This window comes from Haliaeetus albicilla, chromosome 25, assembly GCF_947461875.1.
Source record: "Haliaeetus albicilla chromosome 25, bHalAlb1.1, whole genome shotgun sequence".
Taxonomy (NCBI): domain Eukaryota; kingdom Metazoa; phylum Chordata; class Aves; order Accipitriformes; family Accipitridae; genus Haliaeetus; species Haliaeetus albicilla.
Window position 1 is genome coordinate 19,046,513 of NC_091507.1, and position 22,024 is coordinate 19,068,536.

A 22,024-nucleotide genomic window follows, 5' to 3' on the forward strand; every position below is an offset into this window, starting at 1 on the left:
TCAGAATAAGAAAGAATGCTACTATACATTGCAAACATTGCAACTGTGACTGCGAATAGAGATTCTACCCCAGCTACGATGTGAGGTCAGACATCACAATGTAGAGCTGTATACCATATCTTGCTGAAGCACAGTAGGTTCTTTTTAAAAGTACTAATGGATAATCCCCTTGATCAGAGGTTATAAGAGGCACTGTAAAGGTTTATGTAGCACTTCGAAACGTTTACCCACAATTTGACCTGCTGTGTATATTTAGGTCAGGTTTTCTTGTACGATACTGTGGTTGCTGGTAATCCAAATTAAATTTTATAGGATGTTTTACAGCTAACACTCTGGTTTAGCTTAGGGATTTTAATATAGACGTGAATTTAAGCTCATATCAGTAGCTCCAAACATACTATTTTATTGCCATTCCCTCTGACAAATGACAGATGGGTGGCCTCCTCTTTCTCTGTGTCATTTAGGCTCATGTATAGATATGCCCCCTTTCACTCAGAAAAATGTTTTGTTGCATGGATTTTTTTTTTTAATGTCCCACCTGGTCTTCAGTTCTGTCATTTCTGTCTTATTTTATTGCACGTCAGAGGTAGGGAGGAGAGATGTCATTTGGTGACATTCACTCTTAGGTGAAGCTGTGTGAAGTCTCATGGCTGAAGCTTTCTCTGTGCAGCAGCAGCACTATTAATATAGCCATGGCAGCGCAGTATATCAGCAGGGCCCTTAGGGTGGACATAGTAATGTGGTATGTGCCAGAAGAGAGGTGTGTGTGGTTTAGTTTTTTCAGAGTGAGGAGATTGTTTGTGTGGCCCCTGAGTGGCAGAATTCTGTCAGCATAGCTGTGTCCACATAAGAGGTCTTGACAGTGTGCTTATGCCAAGAGAGAACTACATCTGTAGGTGGTGATACAGGCTGATTTCAAACACATTTGGCAGGCTTCAAAACTAAGTTCTGAAAACTTCTCTGAAAATAGACAGCGAAGTAGAGAAGAGACACACAGTTAATGGCCTGCTGAGAAAAAGGCTGAAATGAGACTTGAGTTTTATCAGGTATCAGAAAATCCATAAGGGAAGCTTGACTTCAAGTCATAAATCTGTAGGAAATCAAGCTTTACAAGTACAAAGCTATGCACTGGTACTGTGACTACTTTCTTTCAGAATCGTAGATATCATTTTGCTCTTCTACAGACAAGTGCCAATGCGGAGACCCTTCCAGTCTTAGTGCAGAGTGGATAAGGTCCTGTCAACAGTAAAAGTATTCATCGAGGCATCTGGGCCAGCAGTAATAGCAACCAGTTTCTTTACATTGGCTTTCTTATTTCTGTACAGACTATAGGATTTCCTTTTCCTGTATTTTTCAGATGGTTTTTCTTGCCTGTAATGACCTTTATCTTTTTGAGTTACTTTCTTGTAAAGTATTCATGCACAGACCTGCCACCAGAATACCTCCCATGTTAGTACAGTATGACGATGATGCTAATAGTTCAGTTTGTTTGCCTGAAAGGTTAATGGTAGGAGAGTGCATTAATCTGCAGTCTGGCTTCCTTCCTTGAGAGGGTCTAGGGGGAAGGCTTACAGACAGCAAGACTGCAAGAAATGGAAAATGACCATATCTAAGTAGTGGTTCCTTCTTTATGAATCCACAACACTATGATCATTTGCACAAACTTAACTGAGCTCCATCATTAGTAAAAGCAGATTCATTCTGGTAATTAGCTCTTACAAATACAGTGCAGGTGACGTGTATGGGACTGCTTTGCAGACTGTTTTTGAGAAGGGGGAGAAGTGCAGCCAAAAGAGTAGTGTTTTGTTTAGTGATACCAAGTATCTGTGGTACATGTTTGATTTCTTCATATTCCATCAGGTGTTGGAAAATACTTAGAGTGTGTAATAGTGTCTGCTATGCATAATTAAATTTCTGTTATAAAAATATAAAAGCTGCTTAAGCACTGGCAGGAGAATTATCAAGCTTTACATTTCGAACAGTAATAATTCTTTCTGATGAGTGCTTATATACCACCGTGTCTTCTACTGTTAATCAGTCTGTGCAGTGTATTTCAAAAATAGACATCATAGGATTCTGTCCTTCACTGGAGTTTTAGGTATAGTTTAATAAAAGCTAAACCTTGTGAAGTTTTGAACAGGAAAATAAGTTGACTTACTTGCTAATCCTTCTGGATGTTGTGGAAGCAGAATTGCCTCTTACTGATGCTTTTATTTAGGAATGAAATGTTAAGCTGTGCATTACAACTGTATTTCTGGAGGAGAAAAAAAAAAATCCAGCAAATTGATATATAACTCTGCAGAAGTCTACCAATTGCTTTTTAATTGGTATTATAGACCTCACTCTGTAGCTAGGATGTTTTATTCTCCTATGTGTGAATATGTGCTATGAAGTTTTTCTAATTGATTTGCTTTGCCCATTCCATTTGATGTATCATTTTTCACAATATTTCATAATTTGTGCTCATTTCTAATGAACAGAGTCGTTAGGACAGGCATGTCTAAGTACAACTGACAGCTAACATTAGGTGCCAGATGCAGTTTATAAAGCTATGTAGAACTGCAGAGAACAGTTTAAATAAATTAGCACCTGTACATTAGTCTCACTTGCTAGTAATTTATAAGCGAATCAGTAGAGATGACATTTAGGTAAGTCATTGATCAAGTTAACAGCTGCATACCCACTGCCCAGCTGGGATACCTAATTAATAGAGATTGCAGTCCTGACCTAGTGCTTTTCCCCAGTTGAGTCTGTAATCCTTTTATTTTGTGATTTAACTTTAACTTATGGTTGTAGTAAACAGCCCACCTTCATTTTCCACTGTCAGTTCTGTGATATTCTACTTTAAAGCCCAGAAATCTAAGTAAGATTAATACAAGAAAAGCATCTTAATCTTCATGACCTATTTATATGTCAGTATTTTTATTATTCATTTTTATGCAGTCACTAAATGCTCTCCCAGATATGAGCTCATCATAAAGCAATACTCTTTCCCCATAAGAGTTAGTAAAACTCAAAAACTAGAGAACTATGTTGATTTTCTCTTGTCGTCTGCCTTATGACCTAATAGATTGTTCTCAAGCAGATGGAATAATTTGAATCTAAAATATATGTTTATCTTCACTAGCATATATATTGTTGCAAAAGTACCAGTAACGTTTTTAACTATGAAAAGGTTAAATGTGGATAAACTATACCCTATGAGGAATGAAGTTTGTTTCAATGAATTAAGATGACTTTAATGAAAAATAGGTTGTATTCAGTTGCTTTTAAAAGTGGCTCAGCACATCTGATTTCTAAACATTCAAATTTTAGCAATGCAGAGTGTTAGAAATGAGTGAATATTGGCATATGTGAAATGTCAGAAACATTATTCAGAACAAAATGCATTTCTGAACTTTCTATTGTCTGCGAGAAGAGTGTGTTGTTCAGCATTGTCCTCCCAAGAAATATTGGATTTTGTATTGTTTTTTAAATAGCTGAAGCTAGAATGCTTTTTTCAACTTTTTTTTCCAGTGGAGCCAAACTCTGCATCAGTATTTTCTTACTTTTGCATCAAAGTCCATCTGAGCTGATGACTGCTGTATTTTTTTTTTTACTCTCTTTAATACTGTTCAGTGTTTTGAAAAGCTGAAATGAAGATAGAAATAATGACTGTTTCTTACAACAGGTTTTTGGCTTTTTTTTTTTGCTCTGCAAGCTCTGGACAAGACATGAATTTTTGTTTTGAAAATGATTAGTTAGTATAAAAATAATGTAATATTAAAAGAAGGTGGGTTTTTTTCATATAATGCTAGTGGGTTGTGTTGGGTTTTTTTTTTCCAAGTGATGGGGTTAAAATGTTATATCACTGTGAACTTGAAATTTCTTTCTATCCCAGCTAGAATTCAGCTTTAGATAAACAGCAACAAATGACTGGGGTGGTTTCAATAAATTGTAGTAGTTAGTTGTTAGAGGAGGATTTTGTTTTACAAGGTAAACTTAGGTGTGTCACTGTGATTTTTTTTTAATCTTTTTCATTTTGTTAAATAAAAAAACTATTTCAGAGTTAACATTTCACATCCCATTTTTGGTTCATTCATTCCTGGTTCTGCCCCAAATATTCTGGATTTTGGAAGCTGAAAACTTAAAGAATACTGCTAGTGTTGATTAGAAGCAAAAACAGCTGTTCCAGCAAACATCTCAGTCTGAGAAATGCTGAAGTACAGTGGCTAAATGTGAATCAAGAGGCAAGGTTTAAGAAGGGAAGTGGCTCTCGTGTGATCAAGTTGAGAAGAAGCTGAAACAGCTATCGCTTAAGCATTTCATTAAAACATTACAGCATAAAGTGTCACTTCTAACCTCAGTGTTTTGATGATTAAAATGTCATATATATTTAAAAAGGAATGAGCTGGATTCTTGAGCCCTCTGCCTAAAAGGGTGCTGCTGCAAGGGAATCCAGGGTGGAAGTTTTAAATTTTTTTTTTTTTTTTTGTTTTTCTTTCCTTGTTTTCTACAAAATACCTTTCCTCATGGGATGTTACTTAGATAACTATCTTTGCACGTGATTTGAGCAATGAAAATTAGTGGAATGTTTTGTGTTTGAGCTGTAGATTCAACAAAAGTGTGGGAAGACACTTGGGCAAGATCAATTTGCCCTGCCAAACCTCTCCTACTTATGGCAGGTTATTTAAGGACTGAACTGTTTTCAGTCTCCTTCCCCTATCCCAGTATGATTCAGTGAACTCTTTGAATTAAAGTATTGAATTCTTAATTTCTTAAGACATTTTAAAAAAAATTAACCCTTACTGACCCAGCTGAACTTGTTTGATTCAGAGTTAGTCTCTGACGTTTGAGCAAGTGAGCAAACAAAACTTCTTGGCTTGTAGATAAATATGAAGGGAAGGAGGATCAGAAGTCAGCATGTGCAACATGCACAATGAAGAGGGAAAAATGAAGGTGTGGCAGGTATGCTGAATTGGCACAACATGCCACATGCAGTGCTGGACAGATTATTTAATGAATTGGTTTGCATGTCTGAAAGACTGCCAAATACGATTTTTTTTTTTATAGCGATGGAAGCTTCTTTTCATTATTCCAACTGGCTTGAATTCAAACTTATAGCTGCAAGTGAAAGACATCGTGGTCCTCTGGGCAGTATATTGAATTATTCGGTCCCTCAGCAGGGATGATATAACAGGATTCCTTTTCATTTGTTACAGGAATGTTAAGTTTACCAACACAGTTTAAGAAATGTCTGATGTAAACCATCTTGTTACTAATATGTATTCATTATGATTTGCTATTTTTGAAGGTGTGACTACTGGGTGGGTTTTTTTGCTGTGTGGATCAACAGTAGAGTTTGAAAACAAACACTTTCAAATCCTGAAGGAAATGGCTAAATTTTTTTTTTAGTAACTCATAGCAGAAGCAGCCTGTACCCATTCCACCTTTTTCCAGTAGTGTATATAATAATTTTGGAAACACCACTGTGTTACTAGGGTCCAGGATTTTTAATCATGCTTCTGCTGAAAATAATTATGGATGTTTCTTTTTTAGAAAGTTGGGTTTTGTTTCCAAAGACAATGGCAACAGTGTGATTTAACAAACAGAATTGTGAAATGGCAGCCCAGAACCTGTGGAGGCTACAGTAGGGTGAATGAATCTTGTATAGCTGAAATAATGGCCTGAAGAGAGTAGTTCTTGGTCATATTCAGCACGACAGTTCCTTTCTCATGTAGAGTTCAAGTGAAATTAAGCACTAGAAGAAAGATTGGGCTGTGACCCTTAAGCTAAAAACCACTCCTGGAATGGAAAACTGCAGTTAAATAGAAAAGGTTTCTTGGGAACTTTACTGCTAGCGTTTAAACCTTGATTAAAGTTTCAAGAGGGACTTTCACCTGCTTTTTTGGATGTTCAGGAAAATGCAGAATGTGCAGCTAATTCTCCAGAATTTTGACTCAAGACATGGAGATTCCTGAAAGGAAGCCTGTGTTCCAAATCTGAAGACATTGTCAAAAGATTTCAGGAAAATACTTCATTGTTATTTATGTGTTCCAGCTGCAGTTTGGAGAGACTAATTCTGATGTCATTCCTAAGGTTGATCCACCATCTTATTTTATTGCTAGTACACATAAGTGTTGAGAATCACAGTTTTTCCAAAGTACTCCTTTTCTACATAACTGAAACATTTGCATAGAAAAAATCAGCTTCTATAAATGAAGTTTCTGAGAGGCAGACTGACTTGCTATGTAGTTGCTAAAAGTACAGTCTGAGGACACAGCTATTTAAGAAGAAACTTCTGAATGAAGTTGAACTGGAGTCTGTTGCATCCCAGGATAGTTCCTGACAGGATGTAAAGACAAATACCTCATCCTTGACTGCATTTCCATAAAAAGGGATAAGGTAGGAAGACTCTATTTCTTTCCATTTTGGAACAACAAAAAAGCAAACTTATGAAGTGAACTATTATTATTTGGCTAGTTGTTGTGTGGAGAGCTGAAAGTAGATGTTGGGATTTCTTAATGCAGGCTTTTTTATGCTTTAGTGTGAAAGACATGAGTATACCCTCAAGCAATATAAAGTAAACTTTCTAGAAGTAGGTCTCAGATGGTAGCCGCTCTCTTCATTATAAATGTTAAATTGTTATATTTGGCATTTATTAAGGTGTCATAGTTACAGTAACTGTTTTGACTGAGATTCTGGAAATGCTTGTATAAAGACTGTCTTAAGTACACACACAGCCAGTCTCAGTATCCTGTAATAAATTCTTTTAATATATTATATAAGGTGTTTGTTTAACATCATTTGGCTCACAGCAGATCTCTATTGTCATCATAATTAATCCCCATTTGTTCATAAATAGGTGTTCACCTACTGTGTATATGCATAAAATGCCCATTGACTAACAAATGGGAATACAGTAGTCACTAAGAGAAACAAAATTACCATTTCATAAAATCAAGTTAAGCCTTTTGGTTGCTTCAGAATTCTCAAAATTTCTGTTCAGAATGCCAGTAGGGGATTAATGAAAGTAATAGGTTAGGTCTTTTTACACTCCATGCATATTAAATCAGTTGAAGCACTGACAAACCACTCCATGCCCATGGAAAAAATTATCAGCAAGTAATAGCCCTGAGGTAGCCTAACTAACAAAGAGCTGTTCTTCTTAAGAGAAGATTTTAAACTCTGATTTTATTGTAATTCTACTTTTCCGTACTGTCTAATGGAAATATAAGCAAGAGCGCTGCCAGAGGGGTTTATTTGGTTAGTCCATGTTACTGTACAAGCACAAGAGTTCTGTCTTAAGCTCTGCTACCCACTGTCTGAAGTTGGCTACGCTTGCCAAACCCCTACATCTGGGGGGTTTTGATGGCTACATTTTTCTGTTTTGTTTTTAAAACCAAATGGAAATAAACAGCTCTCATAAATACATATTTTTGTTTTATTAAATTATGTTTCAGTTACATTGAAGAGGGAGAGTAAGATGATGTTGAACAGAAATGCGTGTCATTAGACTTAACCTTGTAAGGTGCTTTGCCTTATATTTTGCCAAATTATTTGGAATATTGGTGTACCTGCTTTATTTGTTGGAGGCAAATAATAACTTCATACATCACATGAATAGTGGTGGATATTAAGTAGGGTAAGTAAAAGCAAATGATGTACCTTGTACTTAGTGAAAACAGTGGGAAACAATGAGTATGTAATGAATGTCACACATTTTTCTAAACTGTTTTAGCAAACCCGTAGGTATCTAAGGAGAAGAAAGATGGCATTTAAGAGTCTTTCTTTTCTAAGCAATTAGTTCAAGTTCAGCGAAGATTGTAGTGACTCACATTTGTTTCCAAATGCAGTGATCAATGAAATGCTTATTTAGGCTATGTAAAATACCTTCTACTGCCACAACAAACATTGCTTTTAGACTTGAGGAAATGTCTGTAGAAACTGGGATTCTAAATGTGTAAGACTTTGCTTTGTCCAGTTGCTTTAAATAAAATTTCCATGTCTGTCAGTAGGCACTGTTAACAAGCACTGATATTTTTCAGAAAGATAAATGTTTCCTCTAGAAGTCGCAGCACTTGAAATTTTAGGGGAAAATCACTGTGTATAAAGGTGGTCTTTGCACTTGAGTAGTTCTACTAAGTTATGATAAATGTATGCCATAAAAACTAAACTTTGCAGAAGAAAGTTCACTCATACTAATATAGTAGAGTATAGCCTTCAGAATGAGGTTTTACTTTCCCTGAGGATTCCTGAGGAAATGATCTGCTTTTCTTCTCAGCACATGTATGCTGCACTCTTTCTTACTGATTTGGTTGCTTGCTGTACAGAAGTTGCACTGTTTTTCTCTACAAGAAAGTACCTAAGACATGATTTGATGATGCTTTTGTGAAAAAGAAATTACATATATTATCTCTCTTTTTGTTTTTAGAGAGCTGTTGCCTATCTCTTTCCTTCTGGCTTATTTGACAAACAAGCCAGGCCCATGATGAAGGTAGGAATTTTTTGTTGCATTTCTGAATAACTGTAGCAGGATATCTTAAGTAACTTTTTCCTTTTGCTGATATTTGTTTGTTTATTTATTTACAGCATCCTACTGAAATTTTTCCAGAGCAGAGGAGTAAGTGTTCATAGATTTTTTTCATTTATTTTTATTATTTCTAAGTATTAGAGTTTTTGCATATGTAGAATTCCTTATTTTCACAGATTTACTTTTTTCCCCATGTTTCTAATAACCGCTAAGACATGAGCAGTAAAAGCTTGATCTGATATTCTAGTGTTTAGGATAAAAAAATACTACTGGATTCTGGAAAACCAGTGGTCTTTTCAGACATCTTGTTAACTGACTATAGATAAATGTTTTTCATTGTTTAAAAATAAACAATAGGTAGGATGACGTGCGGAATCTGTTGAAGTCATGTGAAAACCTTTTGTTGAATTCAGTAGCTTTTTGTCAGAGCTGTCTATCTTGCCCATAAAATATTCATTAATACTATTTAAAACCAAAAGTTTTCCTGGTAACTTCATTGCTCTAAAAGCTTAGAAGTTACAGCTTTGCAATTACCAGTTGACAGAATAGAGAGAGTGGAAACTCTCCCAATCATGTCTCAGTTTTGACCTGAAAGTCCTAACTCTGTGCTTATGTCCATGCTGTCTTTGGTCTTGCTCTTGAGACACCTTATGAAGTCCTGGTTGTCAGTGATATGCCAATATGTTGTCAGCGAGAACTCCACTGAAATTGCCAGATTAATCTTACGTAGAATAAATAAAAGATATGTCAAAACCTGTTGTCCACTTCTGACTCAGGTTTAGTATGAACTAGTAGCATGGGTGTGAAATTCTACATTCGCTGGGCTATCGAGTCCCACATGGACACTTCCGATCATCAGCAAAATCTTATTTTCCGTCCGTCCTTTTCCTGTTCCTGGAATTAATTGATACTTGATTGTGTGTCTTTTAGAAAGCTGCCTAAATTATCTGAAATCTTGGATTTCAGCTTTCAAATGGTATCATACATTATTTTGTACTTCACAGTATTGTAAAGTAGAAAGCGAAAGGGTAGGAGAGAGTTAATCATTATGCAATTTAAAAATCCAAGGGCTGTTTTCTTGCAAAACTAAGCTACTATTCTGTATGCTTTCAGGACTAAAGAAATCTTTGAAATGCTAGCTGTGTCCTGAGGAGTGTAAAAACTAATTAGTATAAACGTGTATCTTTATTTACATCTAAAAATAACACTTTCAATAAGTATCTCTTTTAAAGCAGCTTTGTCTTGTCTATGCATTATGTCTTTGATAACTTTGAAGTACAGAAATGTAAATTTATACTTCAGAATGTTCCCTGAACAGTAATTTCAACAAAATATGCTTTCACAGCTGCATACATGGAAATTCACACATTCATTAGTAGTGTGTGTGGGTAAAAGCCCCCTGTATTCCTTCTGTTCTAGTAAGTTTTGCATCTTTACATTCAACTTCTGCGATATTATGTCTTAATGTTCCAATGCAATATATATCGTGCTTATCAGACAGGTTCTTTGAGTCTTGTCTTTCTCTATAGCTTATAGATAGTTTCGTTTGAACTTCACTGAATAATATAGCTGGGAGTTTCTCTACAGTTTAATTTGTAAAAAGTTCTCAGGTTTTAATTTTTGTCACTTTATTTGGAAAAGATCTTTGTCATGTTATATTTGTTTGATTTTTTTTTCCGAAGTTGAAATTTATTTGTCCTTAAGTAACATCTTTTAATGAATAAAATAAACTGGATGTGCTGAATTATATGGAACATATGTTTTCTTGCTGAACTAATTATAGCATAGGTCTTTTTATTTAAATATTCCAAACGTACCAACCTGAACAAGTCCTAAAATCACCCAAGTTCTGAATACAGTTGTTACGCACAAAAGGCAATTGGTACTTAGTTTAGTTTAGACATATTATATTAATAAAAAATTTGCTCTGGGTTTAATGCACTGTTTTCCAGAGCTGTTAATCTTTCACAATCATTATGTAAATTTCAGTTGTCTCAATTTGTACTTTACCTATTCTAAAACGGATACTTCTATCTGTAATACCAACTGTACAGTCTTTGAAAGTTTATTTAAGATGTACATGAGGGATTCCCTCATGTTAAATGATATTTAGAAATATTATTAAATATTTGGTTATAATTGCAGATGGAGATTGGTTTTTAACACGGTAGTCTAAATCATTAGATTTTCAGACAGGTTGAGCACCCGTAAAATGTCTTTGTTCTCTGATATTTAAAAAGGGAATCAGTATTATGAAAGAGGTTTATAACTGCAATTAAATACAAGGGATTTTGTTTTAGTGAGTGTATATTGCTTTCTTGTCTAATCTTGCTTTTCATTAGAAATCCAGTGGGGAGAAGATGGCCGACCATTTCACTTTCTCTTTTATACTGGCAAGCAGTCATATTATTCATTAATGCATGTAAGTATGTTATAATCTGTAATAAATAATGTTAGCTCCCAGTCAAGTACCTGTTACTGTAGAGATGTGTATCAGGAGCACCTGAGTTTACTCATGTTTTTGCAGTAGGCCATAATATCACCACTGAAGCTAAATGCACTGTATATATTTATGTCACAATATCCATTATTGGGGGCATTTTTATGTCACATTTAAGAGAACAGACTACATAATAGTTCTTGCTTTGATTTTTGGTTTATTTTACAATTTTGGCTATGCACTGGGTTTGACTATTCAAACTGACTATTCATTTGACTGTTCATTGACTATTGAATGCTTTCTTATAGGCTGTATCTGGTTAGTAGTGGAGAATGCATATACAACAAAAATGGCTAGTTCTAGGAAAATTCATTGTAGAATAAAAAATAGTGGTTGTGTGGGTTTTTTTTTCCTTCCCCTTGAAGGGCAAAGCTATAGGAAATGTTATTTGTGCTGACATTTAGTGTGAAGAAAATTTGCATTTAAACTGCTTAATTGATTTTTCGAAGACTGTTCCATTCATGCAAACTTAAGGCTTTTTCTGACTAGTATGGTTCCAGGAGTAAAGGATCTGCATCTCTTTATGAAAAAAGCTGTATCTAACAGAACATCGCTAGACCCTGAGTCTTAACATGGATTATGAACAGACGTTTCATATCTATGACCATCAGTGATGCAAGCATTATCTATGTCTTTAGAAGAGTTTATATAAAGATGTGCATTTTTCTTACATGTACTTAGAGAAGACAAAAGCATTAATAATGTATGCAGAAATATTTAATTGGACAATCATGTCAGATTTTGTTTCCTCATTAAATAGTCTTAAAAAGTTAGTTCTATGGTTAGTCTGTTGTCCAAAAAAAATTTTATGTTATCAAATTCGGTGCACAGCTTTACCGAGCGTAGTGTTTTTATTAGAATTATCTGATATTTATTTGCGTTCTACATACCCAAAGGACAAAATCCCCACTTGTCAGGTACATTTATTTCTTTGGGAGAATAAAAAACACACCCCACACCCCCCCTTTTTTTTTTTGTTGTTGACCTTGGGCAAATGAGCTTCTTGCCCTGGCAGAAATGAAATGAATGATAAATGTAGAGTGTGTCTTTGCTGAGTAATGGAGCTGCAGCATAGGCTTTCCACAGAGGTTTTCTCCTGCACAGCCTGAGGCAGCCCGAGGACCCCTGCTGTTCATTTAAATAGGTATGTCAAATCTGCCTCGAAACGCCGCTGGTTTGATCTGTGGTAATATTTGTGAAGGTTCCATATGGACTTGAGCCCCCTGCAGTGCTAAGAAATAATGTACAACGCTTCATGGTGCAGACGCAAATTTTCTCTGAAAAGGGATGCAATGCTGCGTTTTAGCTGTCGGAGAGGATGATGGAGCTGACGCGCTAGGCCTGTCAACTTGTTACACGGATGGGTTGCACGCAGCGAGGCTGTGGAAAATCTGTGCCTTTTAACTTTTCTACTTAATCACGGTTGTAGCATTGCCTTTAGACTGTATGCTACATTAATTCTCTTCCTGCCTTCTGCCTTTCATCCCAAGTTTCACGGAAAAAAGTAAAGCATGCAGGTCTTGTAGAGGAGCCTTATCAAACAGCTGTCATCTGACAAGCCATTTGCATTTGTTTTGGCTGAAACAGAGCAACCCAAGGGCAAGATGTTTTGTTGCATTCCATCATAATGAAGAAATTACAAATTTTACAAGGAGCATAAGTTTATTTTTAGCTCTTCCTAGCAGTTAGAAACAGTATGCAAGCTTGCCTTGGAAATCTCTAAAAGAATAGCGTGCATCTTGTTTCTAAGTGTGGCAACCACCTTAAAACAAATCGGTTTGACAAATGCATTTTTCATTAGTATAGGATACTTGAGTGTTCTTTGACTGTTTCTGAATATTTTCATTAAGTAGGCTTCTATAAACCTAAATCCGTTAAGTGAGGTTTAACAGGAGATTTTTTTTGTCAGCCAAATGAAAGCTGAAATCTGCATGAAATTCCCAACATTGTTTTAACCTCCTATTAGACTAATGTGTATTTAAGAAAATGTATTTTTAAGTCTCAAAGCTAATTAATTTGGCTAGGGGAAAAAAAAAGGGGTTGTATGTTAATACTGTCTAAGTAATCAATCCCATTTGAGGATGTCCTTTAAATTGCTACATTAAGTCTAATAAATCGGATAAACATAGTATTTAGCTTAAACTTGTATGCCATTAATTACTACATAACTCATGTGGAACTTGAATTTTATTAATTGTTAGTAATATAACTGGTTGCAGCATTATTTGTTTAGTTAATGCTAATAAATAATATTGTCCACTTACTAAAAATAAACTGTATATTTGCATGTATTATAACTGCCAATATATGTGTTGTTATGACTTGAATATTAAATGAACTTTCATAAAGGGTATTTGCTTTATACTCCATTGTTGTCTTTGTTCTGCCTGTTGAATAAAGTTTAGCTGTAGGGAAAGAAACAATTTTTTTTTTCTTCTGATACATGAAAGAATGTTTCTTGCATGAAACACCATTTCACAAACAGTTGATAGTATATTTGATCATCATTTAACTTAAAAGTTTTTCAGAGTAATAGCATATTTTTGTAATGTGCAGAACAAGACAGAATGGTCTCTTCATACCATTCTGTCATGCTTCTTGTACTTTTTTAGAATTATCAGAGGTTGTAGATCAGAGGTAAATGCTCTAACAATAGAACAGTGTAACTCTTAAAAAAACAGAACCTAAAAACCCCCAAAGTATATGCTGAAGTCAAAACCACATAAGCAAAGAGAAATGCAAACTATGATGTAAAATGTGGGCTCTGCAGCCCATTTTAACCAAAACGTTAAAATTAAATTTTTTTTCCCCGTAAAAATCTCTCCTTCTCGGGTTGCATTTGCTAATTTCTTCCCTAAAATTTTTTTATGCAGGGTAAAATAAGAATATAATTTTTTTTTATTTTAGAAGAGAGCATCCTTGTAGAGATGTGAAATTTGATCTCTCTACTAGAAATGGAAGTGTCTCAGTACATTGCCAATCTTGTAAAATCAGCTGTTTTGATTGTGTAATAGCTGAGTTTACAAGACACACAGATGTGTACATTCATGAATTGGACTATTGAATCCTGAAGTGATTAGTAAAACCTTCACCTGCCAGCTTTGAAAAAGCAAGTGTGTCTTCAGAAGCTTGCTTTAGCCGTTGGGGAGTGAAGATTTGTTGGATAAATTATTGGGCATTACATGTGATTCCTGATTTTGCAAAGGCTCACTTTACTTCATATGTGAGTGGTTCTTTTACTCTGTTGACTTAATCTCTCTGCAGAGAGATGATTAAATAGATGCATTAATTTTTTTTAGTACTTCAGACCAAAATTTTGTTTCTGAAGAGACGCAAGTCCACTTTCATTGCCAGAAATACGCAGGAAATTATATTTAGTGTTTCTCTTACACTTGGAAGTATTTTAAAATACCACTTTTTAATGTCGTTTGACTTCATCTCCTGTGTAAAGGGTTCTTTGTATGAATGGACATGATTACTGTAATTTAACCGGAACAGTGTAAAGAGATCATTTGAATTCTTAGAAGTGCACATTCTTAGAACTTAAACAGGCTGTGGAGTGTTGGTGTTCTTTGGGAATACCTAGGGAGGGTCTTTGGGAAAATCTTACTGTTCCAGCTGTTGTAAAGCTTTCTTTGTCATTGTAACAATGAATTTCTGAGGCTAAAAACTAGTGGGTGGCAACCCATATCTCATTTTATTTGCCCGTGTTTATCAGTAGTTTCTGAATATGATGGCAAAATCCTTAAGTCTTCCTTTAACTTGTGTCATGTTACCTGAAAATACTTCAGTTGCTGTTTAGAAGCAATTCTGACCATAGTCAGTCTGTCCTAAGGTGACAACTGTGATTCCCTCCCCCTGCCCTTTTTTTAAGAACTGTGATATAGTTGTGTTTTTGTTGAGCTCCTGGTTCATGTATTTTTTTTTTGCTGACCATTCCAATACCTAAGAGTATATGCCAGAGCGTAGTGAGGATGATGGGTATTCCTGAGGAGGCAGACTGGAGACTGCTTTTGCCAGGTGGGAAGGTGACACTGTGCCTTACAAAGGCGCGAGGTAAGCTGAGAGGCTAGCAGTAAAGCGAAAAGCCTCCTTACACATTTATAAGACCGAGTAACCCAGTACCTCCTCTCATCACCTAACACCAAAATATCTTCTTTGTGTCTGGTTTGACTTTTTCCAAACGTAGAAACTCATGGAGCTCCCAGGAATCTGTAAGCCTGTACCAAATGAGCTTTCCCCAGATGGCGGAGGGGCAGCCGCAGCCCTGCTTCCCCTTCTCTTCCCTCCCTCTACAGCCCAGAGCAGAAGCTTCCATACCGATTCTTTCTCATGTCTAACTACAGATGCCTAAACATTGCTTGGTGTCAGGCACATCTCATGCCCTCTAACACAAACCATGGCTGTACTTTTAATGTATAGTCAATATTTTGTGCAGCCTAATAGTCAGCTCTGAATGGAGCCATTAAGATTATTAGTGATGCAATGTGAATCTTGCCCAAAGTAGTGCTACGATATCTTTTTATCTTAGAGATCTACAGATATATTTGTGAGGTTCGGAAATATTTGAAAATATGATTTGTTGTGCTCTTTTATATGATGCTTCCTGTGTTTGAAAATAAATGGAAAATTTTTCTGAAAAATTTTCCTAGTTCCTATCTGATCTCTATCAAAAATGAAGGATTTCTGAAAGGCATACTAGTATAATGTATGAGTTCTTACGCTGTCTCAGAAAAGCAGACAATTTTGTACTTCAGGATTTTACACTGTGGAGTTACTCCAAAAATACTTCAGTTCCACTGTGCTGTTAAAAATGTCACCAATGACCTGCATCAGAGACTTCAGTGAATTGTCCCGATTTAAATGCTTTGAGCGCAGCTCAGATAACAGTCTGTTCTTAGTTCATACATTTTAAGTACAAATATTTTTAGTATAGGTGTGGATGTGTTTATATTAGTGGATAAATCAGTTTGAACAGTGGGTATTTATAACTAAGCAAGGGGGTTTTGTTTTGGTTTTTTTTTAAATGTGAACTGTTGCTGAAATTTCATTGCATCCTGTTGCAAATTCCAGTATTACGTTAAGAACTAGTATTTCATTGGTTAATTTCTGACAATACAGAGCTGTCTCACATTGCTTCTTTCACTGTTTTTTTGTAAGTAATACAAAGAAAAAAAACTCCAACCATTGTTCCTTGTCCGCACTAATTCTTACACTGTAGTTTCTCTCTAGTATTTGCTAAAACTCATTATATTAATAAGGTATATGAAAGTGATGATAAGCTTGCTATTTTCACTTGTTAATGGAAGTAAATTATTTGGCATATGAGTACTTTGTTGTAATACAACAGTCCTGTTTTGTTTCAATATCATTTATAATTATTCTACAAATACTCCTATTTAATTTGTGATTTGAATCACTGTTGTAATTTAGAATATTAGATGTTATATTTTAGAATCAAATAGTCTCCAAAAGTTCATGAACTGAAAAAAAAACCCAAACCCCAAACCCAAAAATGCTTTATTAAAAGTGTGTTTCTTCTGTAATATGTTCAGTGTGACTTTTTGGAATATTTTTTTCCTTTTGTCTTTCTGAAGTGTTAAATCTCTGTCACAGCATTGTTTGAAAATAATAGCATAGCTAAGAATTTTGAGAAAACTGTTTAAAAAAATACTGAAAATTCAGAGTAAATATATCTAATGTTTGAAAGAACAGAAATTCTGATTATGGTAAATGTACAACTTTATGTGTGTCCCTATAGACGTGCCTGGGTAAGAGGGAGTTCTGACTGATACAGACCACCAATAAAGCTGACACTCTAAACGTACAAAAATCTAACTGAATGAAATTATTTACAATCTTAAGCCTTGTCAGTATTTTGAGGAAGTCAAACTAAAATGTGGCTGCACTGATGAAATTATTGTGAAGTATGTTTTGGAGTTACATCTGTTATACAAATGCAGTTACTTTTCTGTATACAGTTGAGAATTGATTTTTTTTTTACAAGCACATGTAAGAAGGCAACAAACACTGTTGAATAAAAATAGCAGAATTCAAAATTAATTACTTTGAACTGCATGTGAAAATACTGTATATACTGTCCTAAATGTTTGTTGGTTTAGATTTAACTTGCTATATTTTTTTTTTAATTGTCAGAGCTCTGCTTGTTTTCTGACCTTTGTGTTTTAAGTGTTTGGAGAGTAAAACAACATAAGCATGTGTTTTAAATAACAAAATTTAAATATTAAATGGAAAAATGCATTTAAATACTTTTTCCATATACATTTTAGGAAACATATGAAAAATTGCTGAATGTTCAGAAATATCAAGACCAACTGGCAGCTCAAGACCACCGTCCTCAGAAGGAAAAAAAGTAAGCTTCCAGTTAGAGTGAATATTGATACTAGTTTTCTTAAAATGCTTCAATATGTTGTTTTGGCACTTCTTGTAGTTCTCCACCCTACCTGCCTTTTATTCCACAAACACATTTCCAGACTTTTCCCCCACTCCTTGTCTAATATTTGTATGGTGATTTCAGACTGAAAGGTCTTACCTGTAGTATGTACGTTGTAGAGTGCTGACTTCTGACTGCTAAAATAGGGAAACCTCACCTATTTCCCTTCCTCTTTAATCTCTCCCTGCAAGATCTTTTTAATATTCTCTCCTATATAAAAGTTCTGAAGTGTGATTTGAAAATAAGTAGAGAATATCCAGGATTCTGTGTTTCTGTATATGAAGTTTTCTAATTATTTCTTTATTAAAGGTTTTTGAAAAAGGAGGTAAACTCTTTATAAGAGCATAAGGCCTTTTAAAATTCCAAATAAGTTGCTTATCTGTTGGAAAAATCCTAAGGCCTGAAGCTGAGCTCTTTTAATAGTCTTTCATTAATTTTAGTTCCTGAATATTTTTTGCTTACTAATATTTAACTTGAAGAGTATCAAAATACTTATTTCACTCTTCTTCTTCTAATGGCTTTGAACAGCTAAATCATCAAAAACTATAGTGATTTTAGAAAAGTTTATTTGGTTGGATTTGTTTAAATATCACCATTATTAGTAATTGAATTTAGTTTCTCTTCTTTTTCTTCTTTAACGTCTCACAGCAAGCTCTTCAGCTAGTTAGCCACTGGACAGAAAAGATACATGTCAACCAGAATCAGCTATGGGAGATGCTACAGTTGTTAGTTTCTTAGTGCATACAGTCAGCATTTTCTTTGAAATGGCTATTTGCTTCAAGAACTGTTTGTTTCTCTTAGGCTGTATTCTTGATTTGCTATTTTGAGATTTTTTTGCAAGGATTTTATGATCTATTAGAATATTAAATTAAGCAAGTCTTTAAAAGAAATGGATACAGCTAGGAAGTTTTGATTTTGACATTTACTCCTTTTCTGTATAGTTACTTTTTCACTGTCCAAGTTGTTTTTATCTCTGTTCTTGCTGTGTATTTTCTAGCCAGATTTATGTGCTGTTCCAGTTGCACATCATGTTGGTTTGTCATTTCTTAATTTCAGCCATTTGTTGTTTGTTAGGAAGAGAAAGGATTAATTTGCTGAGATTATTTCAATTTCTTAAATAACAGAAGTTCATGTTTCTTCATGATATAAATAGTGTCCTATGACCCACAGAATGTTTTATCTTAGATTCATGTTAACTTCTGAGCAGACGAGAAAAAATGCATTTAGTTTCTTGGTGTATGCTGCTGAAAAATAACCTGACTCCTTACAGAGCTCAGCCAGTGGATTTACTGATGTGAAAAATGACCTAAAGCTAGTCAGAGTTGAAAGGTTTTTTCTATGTTAGGTTTGTAAAAGCTCAGAGAATTTGAAGGATTTCTGAGACTTATTTTCCACACTGGATATGGTACTTCCTATGAGATTAGCCTGGATAATCTACCTCCGAAGTGTAGGTAAAGGGTAAGTGGGAAGAGCTGTTTTGGTTGTTTTTTGGGGGCTGTTCCCCCCCCGAAAATAATCTGTTGTGGATGTATGCTGTAATATTAACTGTAGAGTTAGAACCTGATCTTAAACTACTTTAAGTTTATAGCTTTTCACATGTAAAAAATGTCATTGACTTCACTGGCAGTAGCAATATGTAAATGCAATTATATACTTGAGTCTGTCAGGATTGGAAACTTATTTTAAAATTATTGTGAAAACCAGCATTGTTTCTAAATAAATGTTTCTTATGCCCTGACTCAGAAAAGCATTAAAATACATACTTAAGAAGAAGTATTACTTAAAATCACCTACAGAAGGAGTGCTTTTCTAAATCACAGCTTCCTTAATGCTGCTGAAAACATTCATTAATATTGTTTCTAAATAACCTGAAGAGGTAAGAAGCTAGTTACAGCTTTGCCTTAAATTTACCTGGTAATGTTGGCATGTATGTTTATGGTGGCATTCTGTTTAGTTGGTCACATCATGCATATTTCACAAAGCTTTATTTCAAACATTGGGGGTTTTTTGTGTTAGCATTTCCGTATGAGGCTGTTTTCTTAGAAATTTCTGCTTTTGCTATCACCACTGCAGTTTCTGTGCTGAGCAGGTAAAGATTACACAGTGGATAGAATACAGTGTGTCATTGCTGCATTAGTACTTTGACTATGCTTACTGCTAGTGGAGTTTTTTGCATTGATCAGAAAAGTAAAGACCAGAGGTAAAATTCTGTTACTTTAGAATTTGATTTTAACATTTGATTTTTTTTTTTTCCTTTTGCTGCTTGTAAACCAAATTTTCCCTAGCAGCAGGTTTTTAAAACTAAGTCCTAAGTTGTGGGGAAGATCACTTACTATTACAATATTACTCTAGCTCAATCTCGGACTTCAATAATATGAATAATGTGTAACTGATACTCATAATTTTCATGTGGTTAACTCAGTACATGAAGTTACCATCCCTTTCAAAAGACAGATCTTTTAAAATCAATGTAGGCATTCTCATGTTTACTATAGGAATGTGATTTGTATTCATTTGTAATGGAAAATGTATTTCTGAACGAAGACTGACTGTATGTGTGGTCCTTTGTGATGTAACTCTAATTGCATGGTTAATTAAAGGGAGAATATATGTGATATTTTAAACAGAAACCTGGCTGGCAGCAGATGGCTGACTAAGATTGAATTGGAAGAAATGTTGTTAGAAAAACTGTCAGATGATGATGTAAGTAATTAATCTCTCTAATCTTAAGGAGGGTTGTATCTTAAAAATACGGATTCTGGGTATATTTTTGGATACTGAAAAGGTACTATGTAGAAGCAGGTGCTCTTCAAAAGAATTTTCTTCCTTCTCATGAAGTCTGTATATGCTCACAGCACTGTCACATTCATGTTTTGAAAAGTGACCTGTGTCGCTTTTTTTTATCTAGCACAGTACAGAACTATTAAGGGTTTTCCATTCTTACCAACATAGTTTAGTTTTTCTCCTGGTAACGTTTTGAGGCCTAGAGCCCTTGTTCCTTGTTGTCTAATTATGTAGTCAGGAATGGAGTATAGTAACTCTTTATAATAGAAATAAACAGTCATTTATTCTAGTTACAGGTGGAAACCAGACAGGGCTAGAACCTCTGTTGCTTATTGTAGAGAAGGGGTAAATGTTCAACACGTGAAACACGATGGATTTGTGTAATGGTAAGCCTGCACAGGGTTTCTGATTATTTAATTTTAAGAAGGGCATGATAATGATAGAAAAATCACAGAGAAGGCTGATCAGAAATGAGGAGTCCTTTTTCTTAGTGATTGGTTACAGAATCAATTATCAGAAACAAGATACAAAGCTACGTAGATCTGTGGTCTGATAGAGATATCTCTTGTTATATTCTTCTTGATATCACAGTATGGTGGGAGAGAGGAGGGTTTTGCAGTTTGCCCAGCATCTGAAAACTGTATCCCTGTCTAGATTTGGAGTCCTTCTTTACATGTATTTCTGGGAATAAGACTTCTCATTCTGATAGCTGTATGCTTTTTTCTCACTCAGAGCTTTTTTTTTCTACAGTCCCCTAAATAACATTAGATTTTGTAACAGCAGGTTCAGTCTATGTGGCCAGCTTCACTTTTCTTTTGGAAGTTTAAGCTTGAATATGATAGTACCAGAGAATATAACACTGTTTGTCTGAGCATCCCAAGTATTTTCTCACCTAGAAACCATGTTCTTCAATCTCTTCTGTCCTGTGGACAACATCATTGCAAAAATAGCACAGCAGCAGCAAACATGCCCTTTGCTCACTTGTCATCCAGAACAGTAACATGGGATGGCTTCCTTGTCTATGGGTGATGTGAAAAGGTCTCGAGCAGATTGTGGTCCGTAAGCATAAGTTGGAAATTGCTGTTGTGAATTCTCTATCCTGGTATACCCAAGAGACTTCCTCTATCTTGCTCGCAATAGAAGCAGTTACCACTGAGCAGGACCTCAGTGTTTTCAGTAGCTCCTGCATTTGGAGTGGCTGTTTTTCCTCTCAGGATGCCAGGAACTGGTCTAGTTGTACAACCAAACAGTTTGATGTTCTTCACTGCTTGGTTTTTGTACACTCTACGTGTGTAAAAGTAGACTACAATAAACTAAAAAAAAAAAAACAAAACCAAAAAAACACCACAACAAAAAAACCCCAACAAAACAAACCAAAAAAAAAAAAACCCCCTCCCAAAACCCGAACCCTTTTACGTACTGGCCTCTCACATGTAAAACCACAAAGCGTCAGCCTATAGGAACAAACATTGTTTAAATGTGTTTGAGATGTCTCAGTATGAGCTACCTGTCTTAACTGCTCAAATTCTTACATTTTGCCATTGCAACAAAATTTTCTGTGGTGTTTGCATTATTAAACAAAATGAGAGCTACTGATATTTTTTTCCTTTGCACTCTGCAAGTGAAAACTGTTGGAAGCTTTCTTCATCTATAGCCTCTATAATTTTAAAATTTTTGTATTGTTATATTTCTGCTCTTCAAAGGCTTAGCCACATGTCTGTGTCGTATTGTTAGACAGAAGTGGCTTTCTAAGTGTTGTCAGAATTCCAGGGGC

At 35.1% G+C, this 22,024-nt stretch overlaps 1 protein-coding gene across 1 annotated transcript in view; it reads left to right on the plus strand.

Moving 5' to 3' along the window:
* MRPS9 (mitochondrial ribosomal protein S9) overlaps positions 1–22,024 on the plus strand; it is a 34,723-nt gene that overhangs the window by 7,124 nt on the left and 5,575 nt on the right. Inside the window, exons 3-7 of the mRNA XM_069770142.1 lie at positions 8,414–8,476; positions 8,572–8,602; positions 10,855–10,934; positions 17,303–17,385; positions 20,094–20,169. Of these exons, the coding sequence (XP_069626243.1) occupies positions 8,414–8,476; positions 8,572–8,602; positions 10,855–10,934; positions 17,303–17,385; positions 20,094–20,169 (333 nt within the window). The remainder of the gene's footprint in view (positions 1–8,413; positions 8,477–8,571; positions 8,603–10,854; positions 10,935–17,302; positions 17,386–20,093; positions 20,170–22,024) is intronic.